The sequence below is a fragment of the Varanus komodoensis genome, unplaced genomic scaffold (assembly GCF_004798865.1).
Source record: "Varanus komodoensis strain SLA01 unplaced genomic scaffold, ASM479886v1 scaffold26, whole genome shotgun sequence".
NCBI lineage: Eukaryota > Metazoa > Chordata > Lepidosauria > Squamata > Varanidae > Varanus > Varanus komodoensis.
In genome coordinates, this window is record NW_025335684.1 from 10,446,802 (window position 1) to 10,466,713 (window position 19,912).

A 19,912-nucleotide genomic window follows, 5' to 3' on the forward strand; every position below is an offset into this window, starting at 1 on the left:
CGCGCCGAGCAGCAGCGCCGCGAAGAAGGCGCCGCGGCAGCGCCGCCGCCCCCGCCCCGGGCCGCCCTCCATGGGGAGCCGGCGCCGCCGCCCCGCCCCTCCCGGGGGCCACGCCCGCGCCACACCCGAGGCCCCGCCCACGCGCGCCTGCGGGCCGCCCCCGGGAGGACACGCCCCCGCGCGTCACAGAGCGGAGGGAGGGGAGCCGTCCCGGCCACGTGCGCCGGGTGGCTGGAGGGGGAGAGGGGTGGGCCTCTCCTGCGAGCCCCTAAGGTCACAGGCCGGGTCCAGCGCCGCGCACGCGCCGTGGCGAGCCAGGCGCCCGGGAAACCCCTCGCCGGAGGGGCGCAAGACCGGCGCCCGCCCGCCCGCCCGCTGCTCTGAGGGCAGGGCGGTAGAAAGGGGCGCAGGATGCCCGCGACGGGGTCAGGCGGCGTGGCTGGGCGGAGCGGTGTCCGCCTGGGGCTCCGGAGCCCTTGGGTCGGCGGCAGCCCTCCGCCTGAGCTGCCTGGCAGCCTTGTTGCGGGGACGAAGAGCAGTCTGTACACTCGCTTGGGTTCCCTACCGGACGACGAACGGAGGGACTCGGATATAATGCAGTAATAATAGTTCATAGCGTACTTAAAGCTTCGTGGCTGATTTCAGGCCAAGTCTCCCGGTTACACACCTATGCATGCTTTACTTAAAAGAACCACGTTCACAAGAAAACTTGTAAATTAGTGTATATAATTTCAGTTCCTGGCTCCAGTTTCTTCCATTGGACTCCATGGGCTGCAAATCAATCTAATGAAGTAACATTGACGGTTAGGGATTTCTGACTCCTGGAGGGGTCCCTGTAAAGCCAGCTGGTAGCATACAAATGTCTTTTCAAAACTGGCATTCCTGCCAATACTTCCTTGGGAATAAATTGCATTAAACACTGCAGAGAGCTGAGGCTGGAGATTGTTTCTGAATAAACATGCTGTAGAACAGCTGCAGTCCTATATAGATCTCGTGAGATGCTTACTTGAACAATCCTTTTTGTGTTCTGTGTGTTGCATGTGAAAGCTGCCATTATTCTGCTTAACTCATGGTCGCTGCTATTCAGCCACAAAAGTTATTTTTATGTGGCTTGCATCGTACTAGAATTCCATTAAATTTCCACATGAATTCCAAAACAGGCAACAAAGTCCAGCTGAATCCATTTTTTTTGGGGGGGGGGGAATGTATTTCTGCCTCATTAAGAAAAACAGTGACTTGAAGCATTTTAAAGACTAACATATTTATTGCATACAAAAAGCAAAGCCAGCAGTGTTGGCCACAAGAAAAAACTCCCCCCAAAATCCATACAGCACTATACCTTTACTATGTCCACTCAAGAGAGAGGAAATTGCAAGCTTTTGTGCAACCTAGAACAGGCAAAATGTCGTGAAAAGGCAGACTGGCACCAATTTGCTTTTAGTTGAAGAGGAATGAAGATTTATTTCAGCCAAGTAACATGTACAGAAATTAAGCAGGAAAATTTCCTGGGTCCCTGGTATGCAGGGAAATGTTTGTTTTTAAGTGCACAGGAGATTGCAGAGGTAGCTATATGCAAGCCTTCTTTGTCTTTTGTAATCAGGGTTGATGAGAAAGGGTAGAGATAACCACCAAAAAAGTGTACTTTGCATACCTAAAACACTCCCTCCACCTTTGAGATAACCAGTGTTTGATTCCTCTTTAGGGGAAAATGTTTCTTCCTATTGGAGGACGTGGTTAAATCTGTTACAAGTGCAAACACAGAGACAAAAAAGTCAAAATAGTCGTGTTCATCTCTCAGAAAATCTTCAACACATCTGGCTTAATATCTTTATAAGATGCAAGTTTAAACTCTCAAAAGAGCAAGTTTACTGCCTCACCAAAACTCTTTTTTTTAAAGGCACGAAAGACAGAGGGAGAAGATTTTGGGCATGAGGAAACATCAACTCGGTCTAATGTTCACATTATCATTTACACCTGCACTAAAGTTAGTTCTAGTGAGCTTAAGAAGGACTTCTGAATAAATATGCGCAGGATACCATCGTCAGTATACGTGTGTGGCTGTCTTCATTTAGTTTTCATGATCGTAGCAGAACCAAACCAGAAAAAGCTGCTTGAGAATCTAGCTGGTTGAAAAGGTGCATTTCCTTTTGGAACAAGAAAAGCCAGAGCTTATGTACAGTAACGGAACATACACTGGCAAACTTTTCACATCAGATGGCGCTGGAAGTACCCATCGTCTAGACTCCAGAGGCCGATGTGCGTTTTGATAAAAGTCCGTCGTATCTTACTGCCTGCTTTACGACGAGTAGCCATACTGTTCCTGTGACAAAGAACATAAGTCCGATAGAGAGACAAACAGGGCCCAGGGCGGAGGGAACTTCTTCAGCGTGGGCAAAGTACATGGCAGATAGGCTGATTCCACTCAGAAAGAGCAGGACTCCGATGCCAAGGAGTGTGGCGGGTTTATTGTAGTAGGCCCATTTACTCCGCTCTCCCATCAGAAGGACCTCACTCCTCCTGCCTGGAGGGGCATTTGGAGCAGCACGCGTGGAAACATCTTGGATGGGGACGGGCTTTACCGCAGCCATGCCTCGGCCCAGGATGTTTTGGAAAGCAGAGGACCTAAAATTATACGCAAGAGATTTGATGGAATCAGCAAGGCTGGTAGGAACCGTATCCAAAGGACAGGGCGGGGGGCGGTGGCAGCTCAGTTTCCCAGTGTTCACATGTTGGTATAGACACACCTGGCCTGGGACTCGGGGGGCCTGGGTTCTAGCCCCCACTCTGTGTGTCTGGACCCGCCGTTGATCTGGTCTGCACAACACCATGGCACATGGTCGGTTGTCATCTGGCCTGCCTTTGTTTCATGTGGCTTGTCAGAGCGTCCAAATGCACCGTGGTTTGCTCAGTCCGGTTCATTCACCGCACCCAAGCTGCCCCATCACTGCTTGCCACATGGTACAGGATGGCTTGTCCTGACGTCTGAACCTGGCGAGGTAGTTCGTGGACGTTTTCTCAGACGCCTGGGAGAGCTGCCTGGGAGAGCGGCGAGCCCCTGGCCACTCCTTGTCTTGCAAAAGCTTACGCTCTCCCAAATGGCCGTGGTTCTGAACTGGGGCTGCGCATGGTTGCCCAGAGAGCAAGCCAATCCTGCTCAGAGGCACAGTGGTGCTTGGGAGAGGAACGGGCTGTGGAGAACAGCCGAGTGGCACTACTCTTGTATGTCAAATTTTTCAAAAATCCCACAAGTCTCCAGTGCTCTCCCATGTTCAGGGACAGCCAGACTTCACACACTGCCTCTGGAATAGTGGACAGCACATCATATCTGCACATGAACACTGAATGTATATCCTGGGTGGGACAATGCTAACCATGCTTACCTGGGAACAAGGCACACAGAATCCAGTGGGCATGAGGGACCTAAGAACGCCGGAAGTTGCCTCTTACAGAGACGGATCTTTGGTTCATCTAGGCCAGTATTGTCGGCACCAACTGGCAGCCACCTCCAGGATTCCAGGCAGTGTTTTTATTTGCCTTATATAGAAATTGAACCTGAGACCTTTTGCAGGCAGAGCATATGCTCTACCACTGAGCTGTGGACCTTATTATGGCCTGTTAAACGTGCTTAGAACTGCAGTTTATGACACAACAGCAGCAGCGTAATATGCTAGGACAAGAGCCATGAGTTCAAATAGCACTTTTCCTTACCAAAGCCACGAAAAACAACATAATGTTAGTCCAAATCACTTGTTGGCAAGTACGAGATGTTTAAGCAATAAGCAATGTATTTGCGATAAGCCCTGTGAGTCTACTTTTCCAAGTAGCAGATGGCAAAGAAAACACAGAGGTAAAGTGTTTTTGTTCCCTCTCAAACAAATGCTGTTATCTAATCAGTAAAATATATTGTGGGGGGAAACCAGCTGAATGCTCCCCTTTGCATATGTCTCTCTGGGTACACAGAGAAACTGGAACACGTAATAATATTGCTCTGACTTATGAACAGATGTGCAAATATATCTGTGGAACTGTTACAGAGCATTCTGGGCCTCCACATTAGCATTTTATTTGCATTTTAAGAACCACTTCAGCATCTGTTCATAGTGAGGAGTTCAACACTAGATCTGGAAAATACAGGGACTGGGAAAAAAGTGGGTGGAGTCTAAAGGTAATTTTCAAAACCAACAGAAAAGGTTCATTTTAGTAGGAAATGGATCTGAAGCCAAGCAAGTACTTCCCATTACCAATTCCAATTATTAGATGCAGTGAAAACTTTTCTCCCTTGGAAGGGAGAGAGTCCATGTGGTAGGAAAGTTATTTCCGATAGGCTTGTGATCTGAAAAAGGCAGCATCTCCTTTCAGACCTTCTTCTGCTTTAAAAGAGTACAAAAAACAGATGGTTAACTAAACTGCTTGTATTGCGTTGGACATTTAAAGAAATGAATGATGGATCAAGTCTGAGGATGTGTCTCGTCTCGTCAGGACTTCATTTCAGCGAGTCGTGGAAGAAATTTGCCTGCTGGTGCGCATTGACTTAAAGGCAAGTACTGCATCAGCTCTCATGCAAACAGGTGTGATATGGCAGCTGTGCTTTGTTTTTAAGAGTGGAGCTAGGTTCATTTGCAAAGCATAACAACAACAGTACCAATGCATACATTTCATTTGGCAAGGTTATCTATGGAAAAAGTATTTTGAGACCCTATAAATCAATAAAATAAAGCAAACGGGCAGAGAACCTGTCGGAGAGATTTGGCCCTTTTTCTGCTCTTGGAAGAAATGATGCCTGACAACCTGATCCCATGAACCACAACAGGGTTAGGGGCACAAGGTGTTGCCAGCAGAGAAAAGGGCAGACGCTTCAGTGCCAGTTGCAGTGCTGCTGCCTCAGAACTTTCTCCCGCTTCCACGTACAAGGGACTTTCTTCTACAGTCCATCCTCACCCCTTGCAGCCAGGTCTCGAGTGCTGCCGTGGGCAGGCGTTTTTGCTGGCTACAGCAGGGGCCATCCAACAAGAACCACCCACCACCGGCCCTCCTCTTCACCTGTCTCACCTGCTTGTTCATCGGTCTCCGTCTGGATCCAGACAACAGTGGTGGAGAGACGAAGGTGGAGGAGACGCTGCAGTCGATTTTCCTGCCGGCTCGCTTGTCTAGCAAGCCAGCAAGAGGTGCACAGATGTGGAGGAGGCAGGAACATCTGTCTGCAATGGCCGTGTGGAGGTGAAGGAGGGAGGCCGCTGAGGGTGGCTTGCCCCGGCCCTGCCAGAACCCGGAGCTGGCATTGTCTCTTTGCACAGGAACCTGAGGCTGGTCAGAGCAGTGCAAGGAAAAAAGCCAGCCTCCTTTGTAGCTTTTATACTGTGACAAAGAAGAGATCCGTTTTCCAGATAATGGGCGGCACCCACAGAAGGCTCTCCTGAAAAACCTCTGCATACTTTTCTGAAAATCCTACTGTAAATTGCTTCATTGCTGTTCTCAGTGTCTGCTTTCCAAAGCTGACGTTGCATGTACCTTCACCCAAAAGCAAGTCACATTGAAATCAGTGGGACTTATTTGCAAGTGAACATAGGATCACGCTGAACACCAACCAGGATGGCAGAGCCAGAAGTAAACACAAACGTTTTCATCTTATAGAAATGTTAAGTCACAGAAAAGTCAATAAGCACTAAATTAATTTTAAGGCTTTCATATGATGCTTTTAGTGCAATAATAACAACTCCCTTCTGACCCAGACCAGCCTGAAAAATCTTTTTTTTTTTGAGAAGCCAAAAATGAGAGGCACCATTTTATTTTAAAAACTAAATAGGTATCTTTAACGTTTAAAAAATGTTACTACAAGCTGGACTGTTAACTAAATCCCTTTCGGTTGTTTATTCAGGTGCAAATTCCCCTCAATGGGTTTTATTCCCTAATAAATGTTCTTAGGATTGCAGTCTCAGATAAAGAGCAGATAAATGATAGTGGCTAAAACATACCAGATATTTATAATGTCTTCAGAGAGCTATTCTTTCTCCAGAAGAAGCCAGTTCAATGGAACTGCCCTAGAAATGGAATTTATGTTCATTACTGTCCCTCCCAGAGCTGTAGCAGTTCAGCTGTTAGGATGTTTGAGGAGGGGAAGAGGCACAGCAAAAGCAGCAACTTCGGTGATTGATCTGAGACAAGCTTCCTCATCTTGATGCCTTGCACCGCAACCGGGGGGGGGGGGGTTGTGTGAGAGGTCCCCGTGAAGACAGCTTAGCACCTCTGCATTCCTTGAAAGAGCACCCTTGTCCTATGGCAGGCTTCCCCAACTTGGCATCCTCCAAATGTGGACTCCATATCCCATCATCCATGGTAGGAGTCAGGGGAGGCTGGTGTCTCCTTTGTTAACGGGGGTTCCTTGTCCACTGCAGCTTTCCTTCTGAACAGGTGGGTGGTGCTGACCGCCATCTCCAAACGAGGTTCAGCACCTTGGAGCGCCATCGCCACTGGATTCACAGCTCCTACTCCAGCCCTCTGCACCCAGCATGGCCCCTGGGTCGTGGCAGATGGGACGGCAGTACCTCTGAAGAAAGCCAAATTGGGGGTGGTTCGCCCTGAGGCAGGGAGATAATTTAGCTCTTTTAGGATCACAAAGCGCTGCCACTGGCTCATCTGAAAGAGGCTTTTCCCAGTTTTATTGCATAAATATGAGGATTAATGTGAAATCCAGAATATCTATAAACAGAAGTTGACAGGCCCAGGATGAACTGCATTTGTGACTAAATCCACTAACGGCGCAAGCAGGAGTCTAGAAGTACTTGGATTTCAGACAAGATGTTTATCACAGTATGGTCAGTACTTTACCATAAATAGCTGTAAATCAAGCTTCAGGGTCTATTTTGTGTGGCTGCTCAAGTCCCAAAGGTGGAAAATATATGAGCAGCATAGACCGGGCTTAGGAGCAACACACGCTGGAAACAAAACGCCTTATTACTGACAATACTTGTTTGAGAGAGAGGCATGGCACTTGAAGGAAAGTGGCAGAAAGTCCTGTTTTATTTCCTTGTATCTAAAAAGATCAGGGCAAATTTGAAACTTGAACAGTGAAGGGAAATTCAAAGAGATTGTTTTTTCTTCCAAAATGAAAACAGGAACATCTTGGGGGGGGGGGGTATTTATGGCTGCAGCATGAACAAGGACAATCCTATCATGTCTCCTCAGATGTAAAAACAATCCTGTTCAGTGGGTTTATTCCCAAGTAAAAAGGCATGTAAATGCAGCCTTAATGAATATGATAAAACCACTGAGGAAGCGATTCTTTTGTGATGCCTGGAAGGTTTTGAACTTGGGAGTCCAAGGAAGCCATGGTCCCATCAGCAGGCCCTTTCCACCCCTGCCCTCCATTTATACCCTCACAACTCTGCAGAGTAGGCTGGACTAGCCCAAGATCACCCAATGGGCTTCATGGTTTGAACTGGGGCTAGGAATGATAGGTGTTGTGGTCCAACACCCCCGCAAGGCACCAGGCGAGGGGAAAAGACCAGTGGAGCCCGATGGACTATCCTAGCGGTGTCAGGAAGACTGTGTGCTATTTTGGTGGTGGTCAAAGTGGCTTAATAAAAGTACTGGCCCAATGCAGGAGTTTCTTACAGTCAATACAGCTTCCAGCAATCTGAAAGGAGATCAACCCCGACTGCTCTTTAGAAGGCCAGATACTGAAGATGAAACTCAAAGACTCTGGCCACCCTACTGAGAAGGAAGGACTCCCTGGAGAAGAGCCTGATGCTGGGAACAATTGAGGGCAAAAGAAGAAGGGGACGGCAGAGAATGTGGCTGGATGGAGTCACTGGGGCAGTGAGTGTGGGCTTGGATGGACTCTGAGGGATGATGGACGACAGGAAGGCCTGGAAGAATGTTTTCCGTGAGGTCGCGATGGGTCGGGCATGACTTTGCGACTAACAACAAAGTCTTCCATTCCTAACAGTGGCCAGTCAGCTGCCCACAGGAAACCCACAAGCAGGACAGGCGCACGCGGCCAGCCCATTCCCTGGAAAATGCCATTCAAAGCACTGATCCGAAGCCAATACCGAACAGCTAAATTAGGAACAATGTCCAATAAGGCATCCCCACCCCTGGCTGTCAGAGTGTTTTTAAAATGCAATTTTCTGTACTAAAGGAACGGGTCAGAGGCATCCTCTCCATCTCACTGCTTTCCTGTAGCTTCTTTCCATGGTGAAAGCTGAGCATTGCCATGGATGTAGCTGTATAAAAGCCAGTAGTTGGGTGGATCTTTAAAAAGAGCAGAGCGAGGACAGTGCTGGATGCCAGTGCCAAGGACACCGCGTTGGCACAGAGGTGGCCAAGATGGCGCCCACAGGTACCCATAACCCACTTTCCACTTTAAAAAAGAACACCATTTTTGGAGTGGCAACTGAGGTTGCCCTAACGCAAATTCCCCTTGGTGCAGAAAGTGGAACTCAAAGCTGCTTTGCTTGGAAATCGCCTCTTGGGGCAAAGACTGCTGGGCAGGGAACTTGCCCTTTCCTACACCTCCCATGGCAACCATTTTGTGGCAGGGCTCCAGGGCGTGGAGCCAACTGCCCCATCTGCCTGGGGCCCCAAGTGGACCAGCCCTGTTGCCAACCGCTGGTCCATCCTCAGCGCTTGCCAGGCCCACGGAAAAAGCAGGGATCTGTCACTTGGTCTCAGCAGTGTGGTTTGCACTGGAACCGCCCTGAGGAAAGCGCTAGAAATAATTTCAGTATGAATCCCTGTTGCTTAAGAAACTAAGAGGAAGGAAGGGCTCCAAGGATTTTAATGTTTGTTTCTTATATTATCTGTTGCAAATGTTCTATTCATATAAAAATTCATTCAGTACAGTACAGCAGAAAAGTTATTGGAAAGTCAGGTGTGACTTCACAGATTCAGATAAAGCTGATGAATATTTCAGCCCTGCTCCTAGAGGCTGGAAACAAAGCCACAGCTGGTGGCTGAGGAAGGGTGGCTACAGGGAGCTGGAAACAGGCGGTGCCTTTGGCACGAAATCACCAAATGCCTTTACGCCAAAGAACGCCACTCGATGAGCTAAGCAAGCCTCATGCTGACTGGGCAGCTTTGGCCTTCCTAGGTACTTGTTTTGGGGATCTGGGTGCTTTCTTGGCTGACTGTCCGGCCTTTCTCGCTTTAGGAGTTGCTGGAAGCTTTCCAGTGGGTTTCTGAGGAGTCTTCTTTTCCAGGGCTCCTTGCTTTTGGGCCTTGGGCTCCTTGTCTTTTCGGAGCGGCTTTGGTTTCTGCTGGTTCGGTGCCTCCACAGGCGTTGCTTGCTGTGCTAGAGGAGTCTCTGAACGTGGGAAGGCCTTCCTCTTTCCAAGGAGAGAAGTCGAGCCTTTTGTGACTGCTTTGATCTCTTTTTCAGGACTAGGCTTCACCACCTATAGGAAAGGGGGCAAAACAAGGGAATAAAAGACACCACATGTGAGTCTGTTTATCCTTTAAAAAAAGGCAAGTGAGGAAAAATTATAACGGTGAAGTAATGATGCATAGGGTGGAATGCATTTCGGAACTGGCGCCATCACCAAAAAGGCCCTCTGCCTTACCCTAAATCCTTCAAGCCAGCAGCCCACAATTCCAGTTGACACAAATCACCCATATCCGCTCCTGCAGGTTTCCTTCACCCACTGAATCGCTCTCTCTGTCCCTCAGTTTCCCAACAGGAGAGCCCCACACAGCCGAGTCAAGTTCCCAAGCTATGTACCAAGGGGATGAGCTACCTGCCACATCGGCGGGGGGGGGGGGGGAAATGATGTCTGGGGGGGAAGCTTAGTCCCAACCTCATTCAGCCCACAGAAGGGTGATGGCCGGGAAGTCATCTGCCCCCAACTGGACACCACTTCAGCAACCCAGAGAAGGACGATGGCGGGCAATCCGTCATTTCAGCAGTATAACAAGGAGGGTGGCAGTGGGGAAGCCACAGCAGTTTTGCTATAGCAGCTAAGATGCAAACATCCGAGCCAACGTGCCGCTATTCATCCAGAGCTCTACCAGCAACCCTGAAGCAGAATCTTCAGTCAAGCTAAAGCTCCAGTTCCAACAATGGCAAGAGAAAGCTGTAATTACCTCTTCCCTTTTCTCACCAGGAGACGTTTCAATTGGAACCAGCTGTGGGATTTCTCCATCCTCCTGCTCCAATTCCGCCATGGCAGAGGGCTTTGCCACCTCCTCGCCTTGTGTTCCGGCAGCAGGGACACCACTGCCTTCCGCTTCCGCAGCGGTTTTGGTTTTACCTGGAGGGTTCTTCTTAGCCCTGTTTTTCTCTCTCTTTTTCTGCAGGCATTGAATAAACAAGCCCCTAAGCACCCCTTCGGAGCACTGTGATATTGCTATACTTTACTGCCCCATTCTCTGGGCAAGTATGTTATTAGCTGTACCTGACAAAGGTCAGGAAACATTGCAGATTTTTGCATTTGAAAAAACCACAAGGTACTCGTAGAATATGAAATGAAAGCAGGCTTAAGGCTAAGAAATAAGGCCCACCTGTTGAGAAAAAAGTAGCAAAGGGTGATAGGGCTGCTGACACAGATTTCAATCTAGTAAACACTAGTTTATGTTTATGATCCCTGTAAAGAACCTAAATAGCAAACCTGTGCTCAGCAGCCAAGCTAATAGGGGCCGCCTTGCAAAGATGTCCTGGGAGGTATGAGGGAAACGTATCAGTTCCGGGAGGCCTGCTGCAGCCAAGGTTCCCTCACCTAAGATGTGCGGATGCTTAGGCAGGAATTAAACCACCTGCGCCAGAGATAATATATAGTATATTGAAGGCAATTATGAAATACAGATGCAGAATATCAGCCAGCAAAAGAAGGCGTGTGTCCCTCTTTTGTGACCTCACTGGCTCACTGAGTAGCTGTGGATGCTTCATGGCCGTCCAAAGTCTTCTGGACGAGGGAGATGCCAATGCCTTTCTCCAGACCAAGAACAGAAGGACAACGTCTCTTCCTATGGACGTGATTAAGTTGTCCTTTCCCACCATTTCAGAGAATGTACACAGGTTCTAGCCCCAGCCTGCACCCCATGGGAAGCTGCTTCAGTAAGGCAAACAGTTTCATTCTCACAGCAAAAGCGGTGCTTCTCTATGAAATTCTGAGGAAAGTCATCGTCAAGGCCCTTGTCTCTGCTGCTCTCTCTAATAAGCCCAAGGCCTTAAGGTCTTGGCATGGCTTCAAGAACTAGGCTGGGGTTTGGACATTGGGAAAGTTCACTACACAAGCTGTGGAACCTTAGTATTTTTTTTAAATAAGTTTTATTTGAAATTATAATCCTAAAAAAACAAAAAGAAAGCTACAAACAACATCCATCATCAAAAACATCGAGCCCGCTAGGTCAGCCCCCACACCCTTCTTTTTCCATTTATGAAAACTTTAAAAACATATTTAAATCTATATGAAGTCCCATTTCTCTAGCCAATAATAAAAATTCCCTTAATAATTTTAACTATGCTTTTATGCTCAGTTTGTGGATCATTTATATTGTATTATTTGGGTATCTATGTATTTATGGTTTTTGAACTGTAAGCTGTCCTAAGACCCTTATTGGATGGGGTAAAAAATTACCCCAATAAATAAATAGCTAGCTCCCTGTCATTCTTCTGGCAGAGCCCATCTCCCAGTACTGCAAGTTATCTATCAAGAATGCATTTTTCCTTACCTGTTTGACTTTTGCACCTGTCTGTTCTTGCAAACACTCAGTATTAAGATCAGCAGAGGTAAAGATGGGAAGGGCAACCGATTTGTCTGTTTTGAGGTGAAAGATTTTTACACTTTTCCAAATCTGCACAGTAAAAATAAGAACAGAAGAAAATGTATATGGCATTTCCTGTTGGGTAACAGCACAGAGGAGCTGCCTTCACCCACCACCTGGGCAAACATCATTACCTGTGGAGCTTTGACGGCCATCACCTTTGCAGCCGCAACAACATTTTCCGCTATCTTGTGGGCTTCCATGCCGGTGTGGCCGATGCGTGCGGTGCTGAAAGAGAAATGCATGCAGGGCACACCCCGGCTCAACGGCCATCCTCTGGCAGCCTGTCAACTGCTCTGCCGCTCAGCATCACAGGAAGCCTGTTGATCAGACCAAAGGACCAAAAGGCCGAACACCTCCTTTCCCAAAGCTGCAAACCAGATGCTGTCAGCCCGAAAGAGGATGTGAGGGCAACAGGTTCTCCCCGCTCCCCCGGTCCCTGCTGACTGCTTTACAAGGCGTGTCCAACTGTGTTATCATAGCTCAAGGCCAGAAGCCCTACCAAAGCGCTATATTCAGTGCGAAATTGCTACTAATATACATCATATTTATTTATTTGATTTATATCCCTCCTTTAAAATAATTTCTTTAAGAACACAGACTGGCTTACCTCATTCTCCTCCTGCTGCTCTCAAACTTATCCCTGCAACAACAACCCTGTGAGGTAGGTTGGATGAGAGTCTGTGACTGGCCCAAAGCCACCCAGTTGGGTCCATGGTCAAGCAGGGACTAGAACCCGGATCGCCTGAGTCCCAGTCCAGCATTCTTAACTCCGAAACCACACTGGCTCTTACCCTGTGCTAGCATAAAGAGTCACTAATATTTCTTGGTACAAAGGATTATCCTGGAACCAAGGCAGAGATAAAAACAAATTAAGAGCTGGGACAGGCTCTAGAAGAAAGCAAAAGCACCATCTTCTTGAAAGCCATTGTGGCTCAGTGGTTACGGTGCTGGACTGGGACTTGGGAGAACCGGGTTCTAGTCTCCACTTGGGCAAGAAGCTCATCGGGTGATTTTGGGCCATTCGCTGGCTCACAGCAAAACTACCTCACAGGGTTCTTGGTGAGGATAAAATGGGAAAGAGGCCTGTGGAAACTTCCTGGAATTCCTTGGAGAAAAGAAGCAGGACGATAGGAACTATAACAAAATCCAGCTGATGTGCCTTCTGGGACCATCTCTTCCTCCTGGCTTTGTGTACTGAGGACAGGTGCGAAGCGAAGCGAAGCGCATGAACGTAGAGTGCAGGGAAGGACACTTACTAGCAACACCCCTTGTTGGTGACTGGAAGGATTGTTCCTTGAATGAGTCTGTTTATTTCCTTGGCCAGATCCTTGGCTTTCAAGTTCACTGACAGAGGAGCCCTGACATTAAAGGGAAAGACGAGTGTTCAGAAGAGAATGGTCGGCTTCCCGGAAGGAATGTGGTGGAAATGGAAGTGGACAGGTTGTGAAGGGTGCTTACTTTTTATTCTTATAGAAGTGCTTCCCCAAGTGTGACGGCAGAAGCCTTCGAACCCGGTCATCCGAGAGGAAGAGAGAAAAGCGCCCCAGGAGGCGACGCTTGGCTTCAAAAGGCTTGTATTCCTTTTTGAGTGTTTTGTAGGGGATGACCTTCAAGACAGAATAAGCATCATCACCCTTTAAGACAGTGTGGTACTGTCTCAGCTTGCTTTTTGGGGCAGCGGTGATATCTAACCTACTTTAAGAAAAATTCTAGTCAGTAGTTCAGCCACACCCCTCAAAATCTGGACACCAAACTTAGGTCTCAAGTCTTTTCTGGACCTAAAACAGTTTGTTACTCAACATTTTAAGGTTTGCCCATTTACAAACTGAAGGTCCTGTACTGCCATTAATTCCAGGTTGGTAGGCTCAGTTTTCCTTTATAAATGAAAGCATACATGCTTGTGCATAGCTCCTTGAAGGTATTTTACTGAATAGTTAAACAAAATCACACAGAACTGTTGAATATAAACCACCATGGATAAACCACTGATAGGAAACCGGTGGCCTGTGAGACAGAACTCGGCCAGTTAGTCCTTCTTTCACCAATGATTTCCTAAAAAAATTAAAACCTTACAGTCAAAGCTGAACTCTCTCGCAACTGACTTCAAGAAGGAGATTAACTCTTTTTCCTAGTTGAGGAGGAAGATTTGACGAAGGCTAGACGCCTTCCATACCTCAGTGATGTTTGTGATCCCATGCTGGGACAGGAGCTTCTTGTACATATTCTCTGTCTGTTCAGCCGTTAAACCAGGCTCATCCTTCGTGAAGAGGCAAACCTCAGATGTTTCAGGCAGGATACCATGGGGCAGTGCTCTAAAACAAAGCGAAAGACATTTCTAGAGAATGTCCAGGTAGCTTTTCTGGGGTGGAGGCTAACCTCAAGCAACTGCTGGAAGAACCAGTGCTGCTGCTTCAGCACATACCATCTGTGTTTGAAACTGTCCTCTAAGTCACCCTGTAAGTCACCTGTATAGGAGCACAGGCTTGGAGGGAAAAGGCAGAAAAATGGGGGGAAGGGGGTGAGGCCAGGGGAACATAGCGGGGCAGTGCCAGAGGGCCAGATGTGGCCCTTGCCACTGAGGTTATGCACCTCTGCTTAATCCAGGACTCTCTGAATGGTGCCTGAAAACCATTTGCTGCACGATAGTCCTAAATATCTGCAAGCCTCCCAGAGTGTTCACAGCAAGCACCCGAAAAATGTGTGTTTACAGTGCATAATTGTTTTGCATTTTACTGAGAACACCGTTGAAGCTAAATACATGGCAGCTGGAAAACAAACTAATGTATCTCATCATCGACAGCCTTACATTTTGATGACTTGCTCACGTGGAGGGATCTTCCAGACGGTGATCATCAAAAACATGTTCCGGTCCTCGTTCAACAGCAGTTTCTCAGCGGTTTTTTGCTTTTTTGCATTGTATGCAAGCAGTGCTTGGGCTGCCTTTTTAATCTGAAAAAGCAAACGGGAAAGTAAGATTATTCTTGTGACCAGCTTTTTAGATCTCCCACAACTTCAGAGCTTTTTGGGTTAACAATAACTTTGGGAGCTAAGTTGGGTTGAGAAAGAAGTCATTAGGCCAAAGCACAGTCAAAGCACCAGCAGAAGTTTTAAACGCTGATTTCCCACAGCAGAGCCCAACATAAGTGACCAGCTTCAAAATTTAAATCTCCACATCCCGAGAGAGATGCAGTATCAGGTTGCCTTTTTAATCTGAAAAAGCAAACGGGAAAGTAAGATTATTCTTGTGACCAGCTTTTTAGCTCTCCCCCAACTTCAGAGCTTTTTGGGTTAACAATAACTTTGGGAGCTAAGTTGGGTTGAGAAAGAAGTCATTAGGCCAAAGCACAGTCAAAGCACCAGCAGAAGTTTTGAACGCTGATTTCCCCCAGCAGAGCCCAACATAAGTGACCAGCTTCAAAATTTAAATCTCCACATCCCGAGAGAGATGCAGTATCAGGTATGCCAAGAGGCCAATGCCAACAATCCTTCCACTTTTTTAAAAGTTCAGCTAAGGCTGCAATTTCACACCTTCCAACACTTCCTGGACAACAATAAGGCCATCCATTCATGGGTACTGGTCTCACCAGGGATTCACTCCTCTTCACTATTACGATACAATCTCCAGTGTTGCACACACTGGTACACACTGCACTGGTGCTCATTGCCCCATCACCCCCACTGCAAGCAGGAGTGGCCAAACAACCCAGGAATGCTCCAGCCATGGGTTGTTTAGTGTGGTGACCAGCTCATGTGTCTCGAGCAGTGAGCAGCGCTAGACTCCCAGGAATGCAATGACGGTATGTTTTTATTAGTAAAGGCACCACTTGCATTAGCTGCTCTGCAATTCTTTCAGCAGTTCCCTGCAGTGATGCAGTGTTTTTGGGTGGCAACATGCCAGGAAAATAACCCTAGAACAAACCACAGGTTCTCCACTGGCATGGAAGATTTAGCGTATACACATTTGCCCTTTTAAAATCTTTTTTTATCAGCCTCAGGTCTTTCACTACCTCCTGCCACCCTTGGAACAAGGCCAAACTGCATGCTGATGAATATTTTAAAAAGTTTTCCTCTGAAACAAGATAGGACCAATGAGTTGTGATGAATGTATACCGGGATTGCTTCTAGTCACCAGCCTCTTCCCGCTCAAGAAGCTTAAATTGGCACGGGTTATTCTCTCCTCCCTGTTTTATATCCCCACAACAACCTTGTGAAGTAGACCCCGCCCGAGAGCACCCAGTGCACGTCACGGCTGAATGAAAATTCGACCCCTGGCTTCCTCGCCTTACTCGGATGCTCCAAATACTACACAGCCGGTGCTCTCTCTCTAAAACCAAAGCACAATATCCCCGAAGCGCTTTCACCCCAGCGAGTGCCAGGCAAAACACGAAAGCCACAGAAAGCCAAACGGTCCATTCGCGAACAACGAACAGGCGCCGCCGCGGCCCGGACGGAGAAGAGGAAGCCCCCGCTCATCCCCTGATTCGGGAGCTGGAGATGCACCCCCTCCCTAAGGCAGCGCCCCATCCATCGCTGCCTTGCCTGCTCATAATCCAGAGGAAGCTCCATCGCAGCGGGATCCACGCTTCTCCTCCACGTGGAGCCGGGGGCGTCGCACTTTGGCGACGTCATCGGAAGCGGGTCTCCGTCTCAGGCACGAAGGCGGAAAAGGGCCATAGAGATAGAAAATGCAGAAGGGCATCCGGTAAACAACTCCATTTTTCGTCAGTCTCTATGGTGAAAGTGGCCGGGTATAAAGTAGGGAACCATAGACTTATAATTCTTAGAACTGGCTCATGGAGTTGGCTTCCGAGGTTATTTTGGGCATCCTGGTTGGTCTCCTGCGGGGCGAAGGAGCGAGCAGAAGCCCTTAGAAAACAACGGAGAAATTAGGAATTTTGCAGCACTGTCCTCTGCCAGGTCTACCCACTGAGCTCAGTGGGGCTTCTTCCAAGGGGTACGACATTGCAGCCCTAAGTGCAGTCTTAGGCACGTGCAACTGGGCAGTAACTCCTACGGAACTTAATCCTATGGGAGTGAGTGCGGGGTTGCAGCCTTAGTTCACTTGTGATCAGGCGAAGAAATGCTTCTCCCACTCCTCCAAGGATGCGTTATTATTGCTGATAACATTACTGCTATTCTGATCACCTTTTAATTTCAACACGCAATGTATTCGCATCCCTTCACCCACTCCGAAAGTTTCATTCCCGGGATCAAGGCAGCCTCTTCAATGTTATTAACCCCAGAAAGGAAAGATCAGCATTTCTACCCCGCAAAGGACAAGGACATTTCTGCAGAACAGTCCTAAGAGTGCAGCCCAGAATCTAAGTCTCTGGTTGGAGAAAAGCAACCAGTGCTGGCCGGGTCCGTGGAACAAGGCAAGAAAAATACTTGTACTGATCCTGGTCTAGCTTTCCAGTTTGAATTATTATATGGAGCTGCCTAGCAGGGCAGGGGAAGTGTAACACCCTTCAGGGCTCGGGGCCAGGGCTCTTGAAGGATCATCTGCCTCCATGTTAGATAAAATGCAGTCTAGCAGTTATCACTATAGCTATATGCTATGTTATGCAACACGTAAATGACCAGGTAGGCTGACTTAGGCTGCTTGTGTTGGGAAAATTCAGGTAAATCCTGGTAGAAGAGGGTTGCTTAGGTGCTTTTGTGTTATACAAATGCCTTCACTCCTTTCTCAGGAAGCACGCAAAATTCCGAGCCAGGTTACTGTTTAGAATGTGCTGTTACTTGAAGAAGTGACTTCCCCAAGAAGCTGCCAGGGCTATTGTTTTGCTGAAGAAGTGGCAAGGCTGCCAGGTTAACAGCATTGCAATGACCCTCATTTGCATGCCAAGACACACAGTAATCCCAGTGCCTCAGTGATCGTTATGTTAATCTCCTGCAATCAAATGCCATTATACTGGGCCCCCTCTGCAAACTTCTCATCTGACTGAGATCGCCTTAGTTTGTTACCAAGTGCCCAGCTGCTGGGCCCATGTGACTCAGAATCTATAAAACACTCTGCGTATGTTCTAAATGCTTGTCCTAGGTGGTGGAGACCACTACCCAGTACCATGCTGTCGTAAGTAGCTGCAGGGGGCCTGGGTGATCCCACCAGTACAAACGAGGCCATTCAGTCTTCCCTGCGGGTCCTGGTGATTCATTAGTAAAGAGATTCTGACACTTGCTGGCCCTATAAGAAAACCTGGCCACTTAACTGCTTTGGGTAGGTTCACAATTAGAGGGTGTTAACTGGAGCTGCTAGCCAGGGTATAAAAGTCTTGCGCTGTCCAACAAAGGCGTGAAGGCCTCTTTGTTTTCTCCCTTCCGCTGAAGCCTGCTAATAAAAGCGAATTTTGAGCCTGCATTGTGTCTTCGTTTCCCTCTTGAAGTGACAGGTTGGCACAAGTCCTCTGGGGAGACAAATTATAGGGTGTAATCTGCACAACATCCAGACACACTTGACCGCACCTAAAGATGGCCTGAACCCAGGAAGCTTTGCAAGCAAGGTGTGGTCAACGGCTGCTGGACCCCAAAGGCACAAGGCCACCTGCAGGCATCACAGAAGGACTCCGGCTGGCCGTTCGCAAGCACTTCCTGAGCTGGGCTTCCTCAGTAGCGAGTACAGCCACATTTTGGGCCAGTGTGTCTTCCCGCAGGCAAGATGAACAAGCAGAGTTCGGCCGCAGAGAGAGTAGGCATAGCACAGAGCCAAGAGCTGGCAAATTCTTGGGGCCTCTTCTGGGACCTACCGTCTCAAATGCCCACAAACTGGTTCTGTTGCGGCATTGCTTAGATTGCTGCTTTGTGCCGATCGACCTCTGCCAGGAGTTTAATTTGCATGCAGGAAGGTTAAGTGTATTTCAAAAAGGGGCAGCACCTACGTATGAACGGACACTTTCCCCCAGGGCTGGTGTCACAGGTGTGCACGTGCTCCTCCATGGGAACCGGCTTGCTCACTTGTCCCTGTGTGGAGCCAGAGAAGAGTTGCGGTGAAAAGGACCAGCAGATGTCACTGGCTTTGAGCAGGTGGAAGGGTTCAGGAGCGTTGGCAGCTGGAGACAATGATGGAGAGACAAGAAGCCACTTAAGATGTTTATGGATCACAACGATCAAACCTATTCTAATGTCGCCATCACAAGCACCATGGAGCTGCATTAGGAAGGGCATAGTGCCCAACCTTAACCATCCAAGAGTTGTTCTCCGTTCCTGGTCACCAAGGATGAGATGCCTCTTCTCTGAGGATACCTGCTGCAACATATAAAACACAGTTCTGTATTTCCACCCCACCTCCTCTCAAAGCTTTAATTTCTATCATATGCATATTTAAAATAAATGAACAGTTTGAGAAAGCAACTTTTTTTAAAAAATGAGGCAATAACCTTGCAAAGGTGTAGCAGCAATCTAGGATTGGCACTCCGTTTTAAACCAACCAACCCTTGTGCCAGGTTAATTTCTTGGAGGTTTGGGTTTGCTTTTCCAATTGGTGCTTTTTCAACTGACAGAACAGGCAATGTGTGCTGTGCATTGAAGATTTGCATATAATCACTACATGTTTCCAAAAAACACTCCTGAGTCCCTTACAAACAGCCTAGCTAGAAATTAATTTTAAGTCGTATCTTTTAACTGAGTGCACCTCTTTTCATGTTCCAAGCACATGCCTTTTTTCAGAAGATTGTTTTTCTACCAAACACAACAGCAAACAAGATTTAACAATCATTTGGGGGGAAATAATTGCAACACAACTGCTAACTCCTCTTTTTTTAAGTCTGGGACACTTGTCATATTTTGTTCAGGAGCTGAATCTATAGGGTTTGTCCATCTCTGAGAAGAAACCACAAATAGGAAGACGGGTAGGAAAAGCCAGATGCTGAAGGAGGAGTGGCCCAAAGTATATGAAGAAAGGAATAATCAGAAAATGCAAAAGAATCTAATGGAATACAAAGTCTTACAAAGCAAATGTGTGGAGCACTAAAACATTTAATCCTGTAAATCAAGATTGCAAAAAAAAAAAAAAGTGTGGGGGGAGGCATTGTTGAAAATGAACAAAACACAAAACATTGAAGGGCAAAGTGTCCACAAATAAAACTTACAAATTATTTTGCATATAATTGGCACAATTGTGCTTCAGCACGGTTTAGCAAGAGATTGCATTCTATTG

General features: G+C 47.6%; 1 protein-coding gene across 1 annotated transcript; it reads right to left on the reverse strand.

Moving 5' to 3' along the window:
* Positions 1 to 8,758: 8,758 nt before the first annotated feature.
* On the reverse strand, positions 8,759 to 16,374 carry RSL1D1 (ribosomal L1 domain containing 1). The gene is made up of 9 exons (XM_044433854.1): positions 16,300 to 16,374; positions 14,567 to 14,709; positions 13,934 to 14,072; positions 13,219 to 13,367; positions 13,017 to 13,118; positions 11,892 to 11,985; positions 11,665 to 11,787; positions 10,078 to 10,284; positions 8,759 to 9,392 (listed from the first exon to the last, which is right to left on the reverse strand). Exons 1-9 carry the CDS (start codon positions 16,324 to 16,326, stop codon positions 9,057 to 9,059), a joined length of 1,320 nt encoding a protein of 439 aa, XP_044289789.1. The 5' UTR covers positions 16,327 to 16,374; the 3' UTR covers positions 8,759 to 9,056.
* Between the last annotated feature and the right edge of the window lie 3,538 nt (positions 16,375 to 19,912).

Bases quoted from the DNA above. Each gene is read 5' to 3' on its own strand.
- RSL1D1 (XM_044433854.1), bottom strand. From the start codon at position 16,326: ATGGAGCTTCCTCTGGATTATGAGCAG. The intron at 14,073-14,566 runs GTAAGGCTGTCG...GCTTTGTTTTAG, and splicing joins CGTGAGCAAGTCATCAAAAT to AGCACTGCCCCATGGTATCC. The intron at 10,285-11,664 runs GTAAGGAAAAAT...CAATGCCTGCAG, and splicing joins CAGGTGCAAAAGTCAAACAG to AAAAAGAGAGAGAAAAACAG.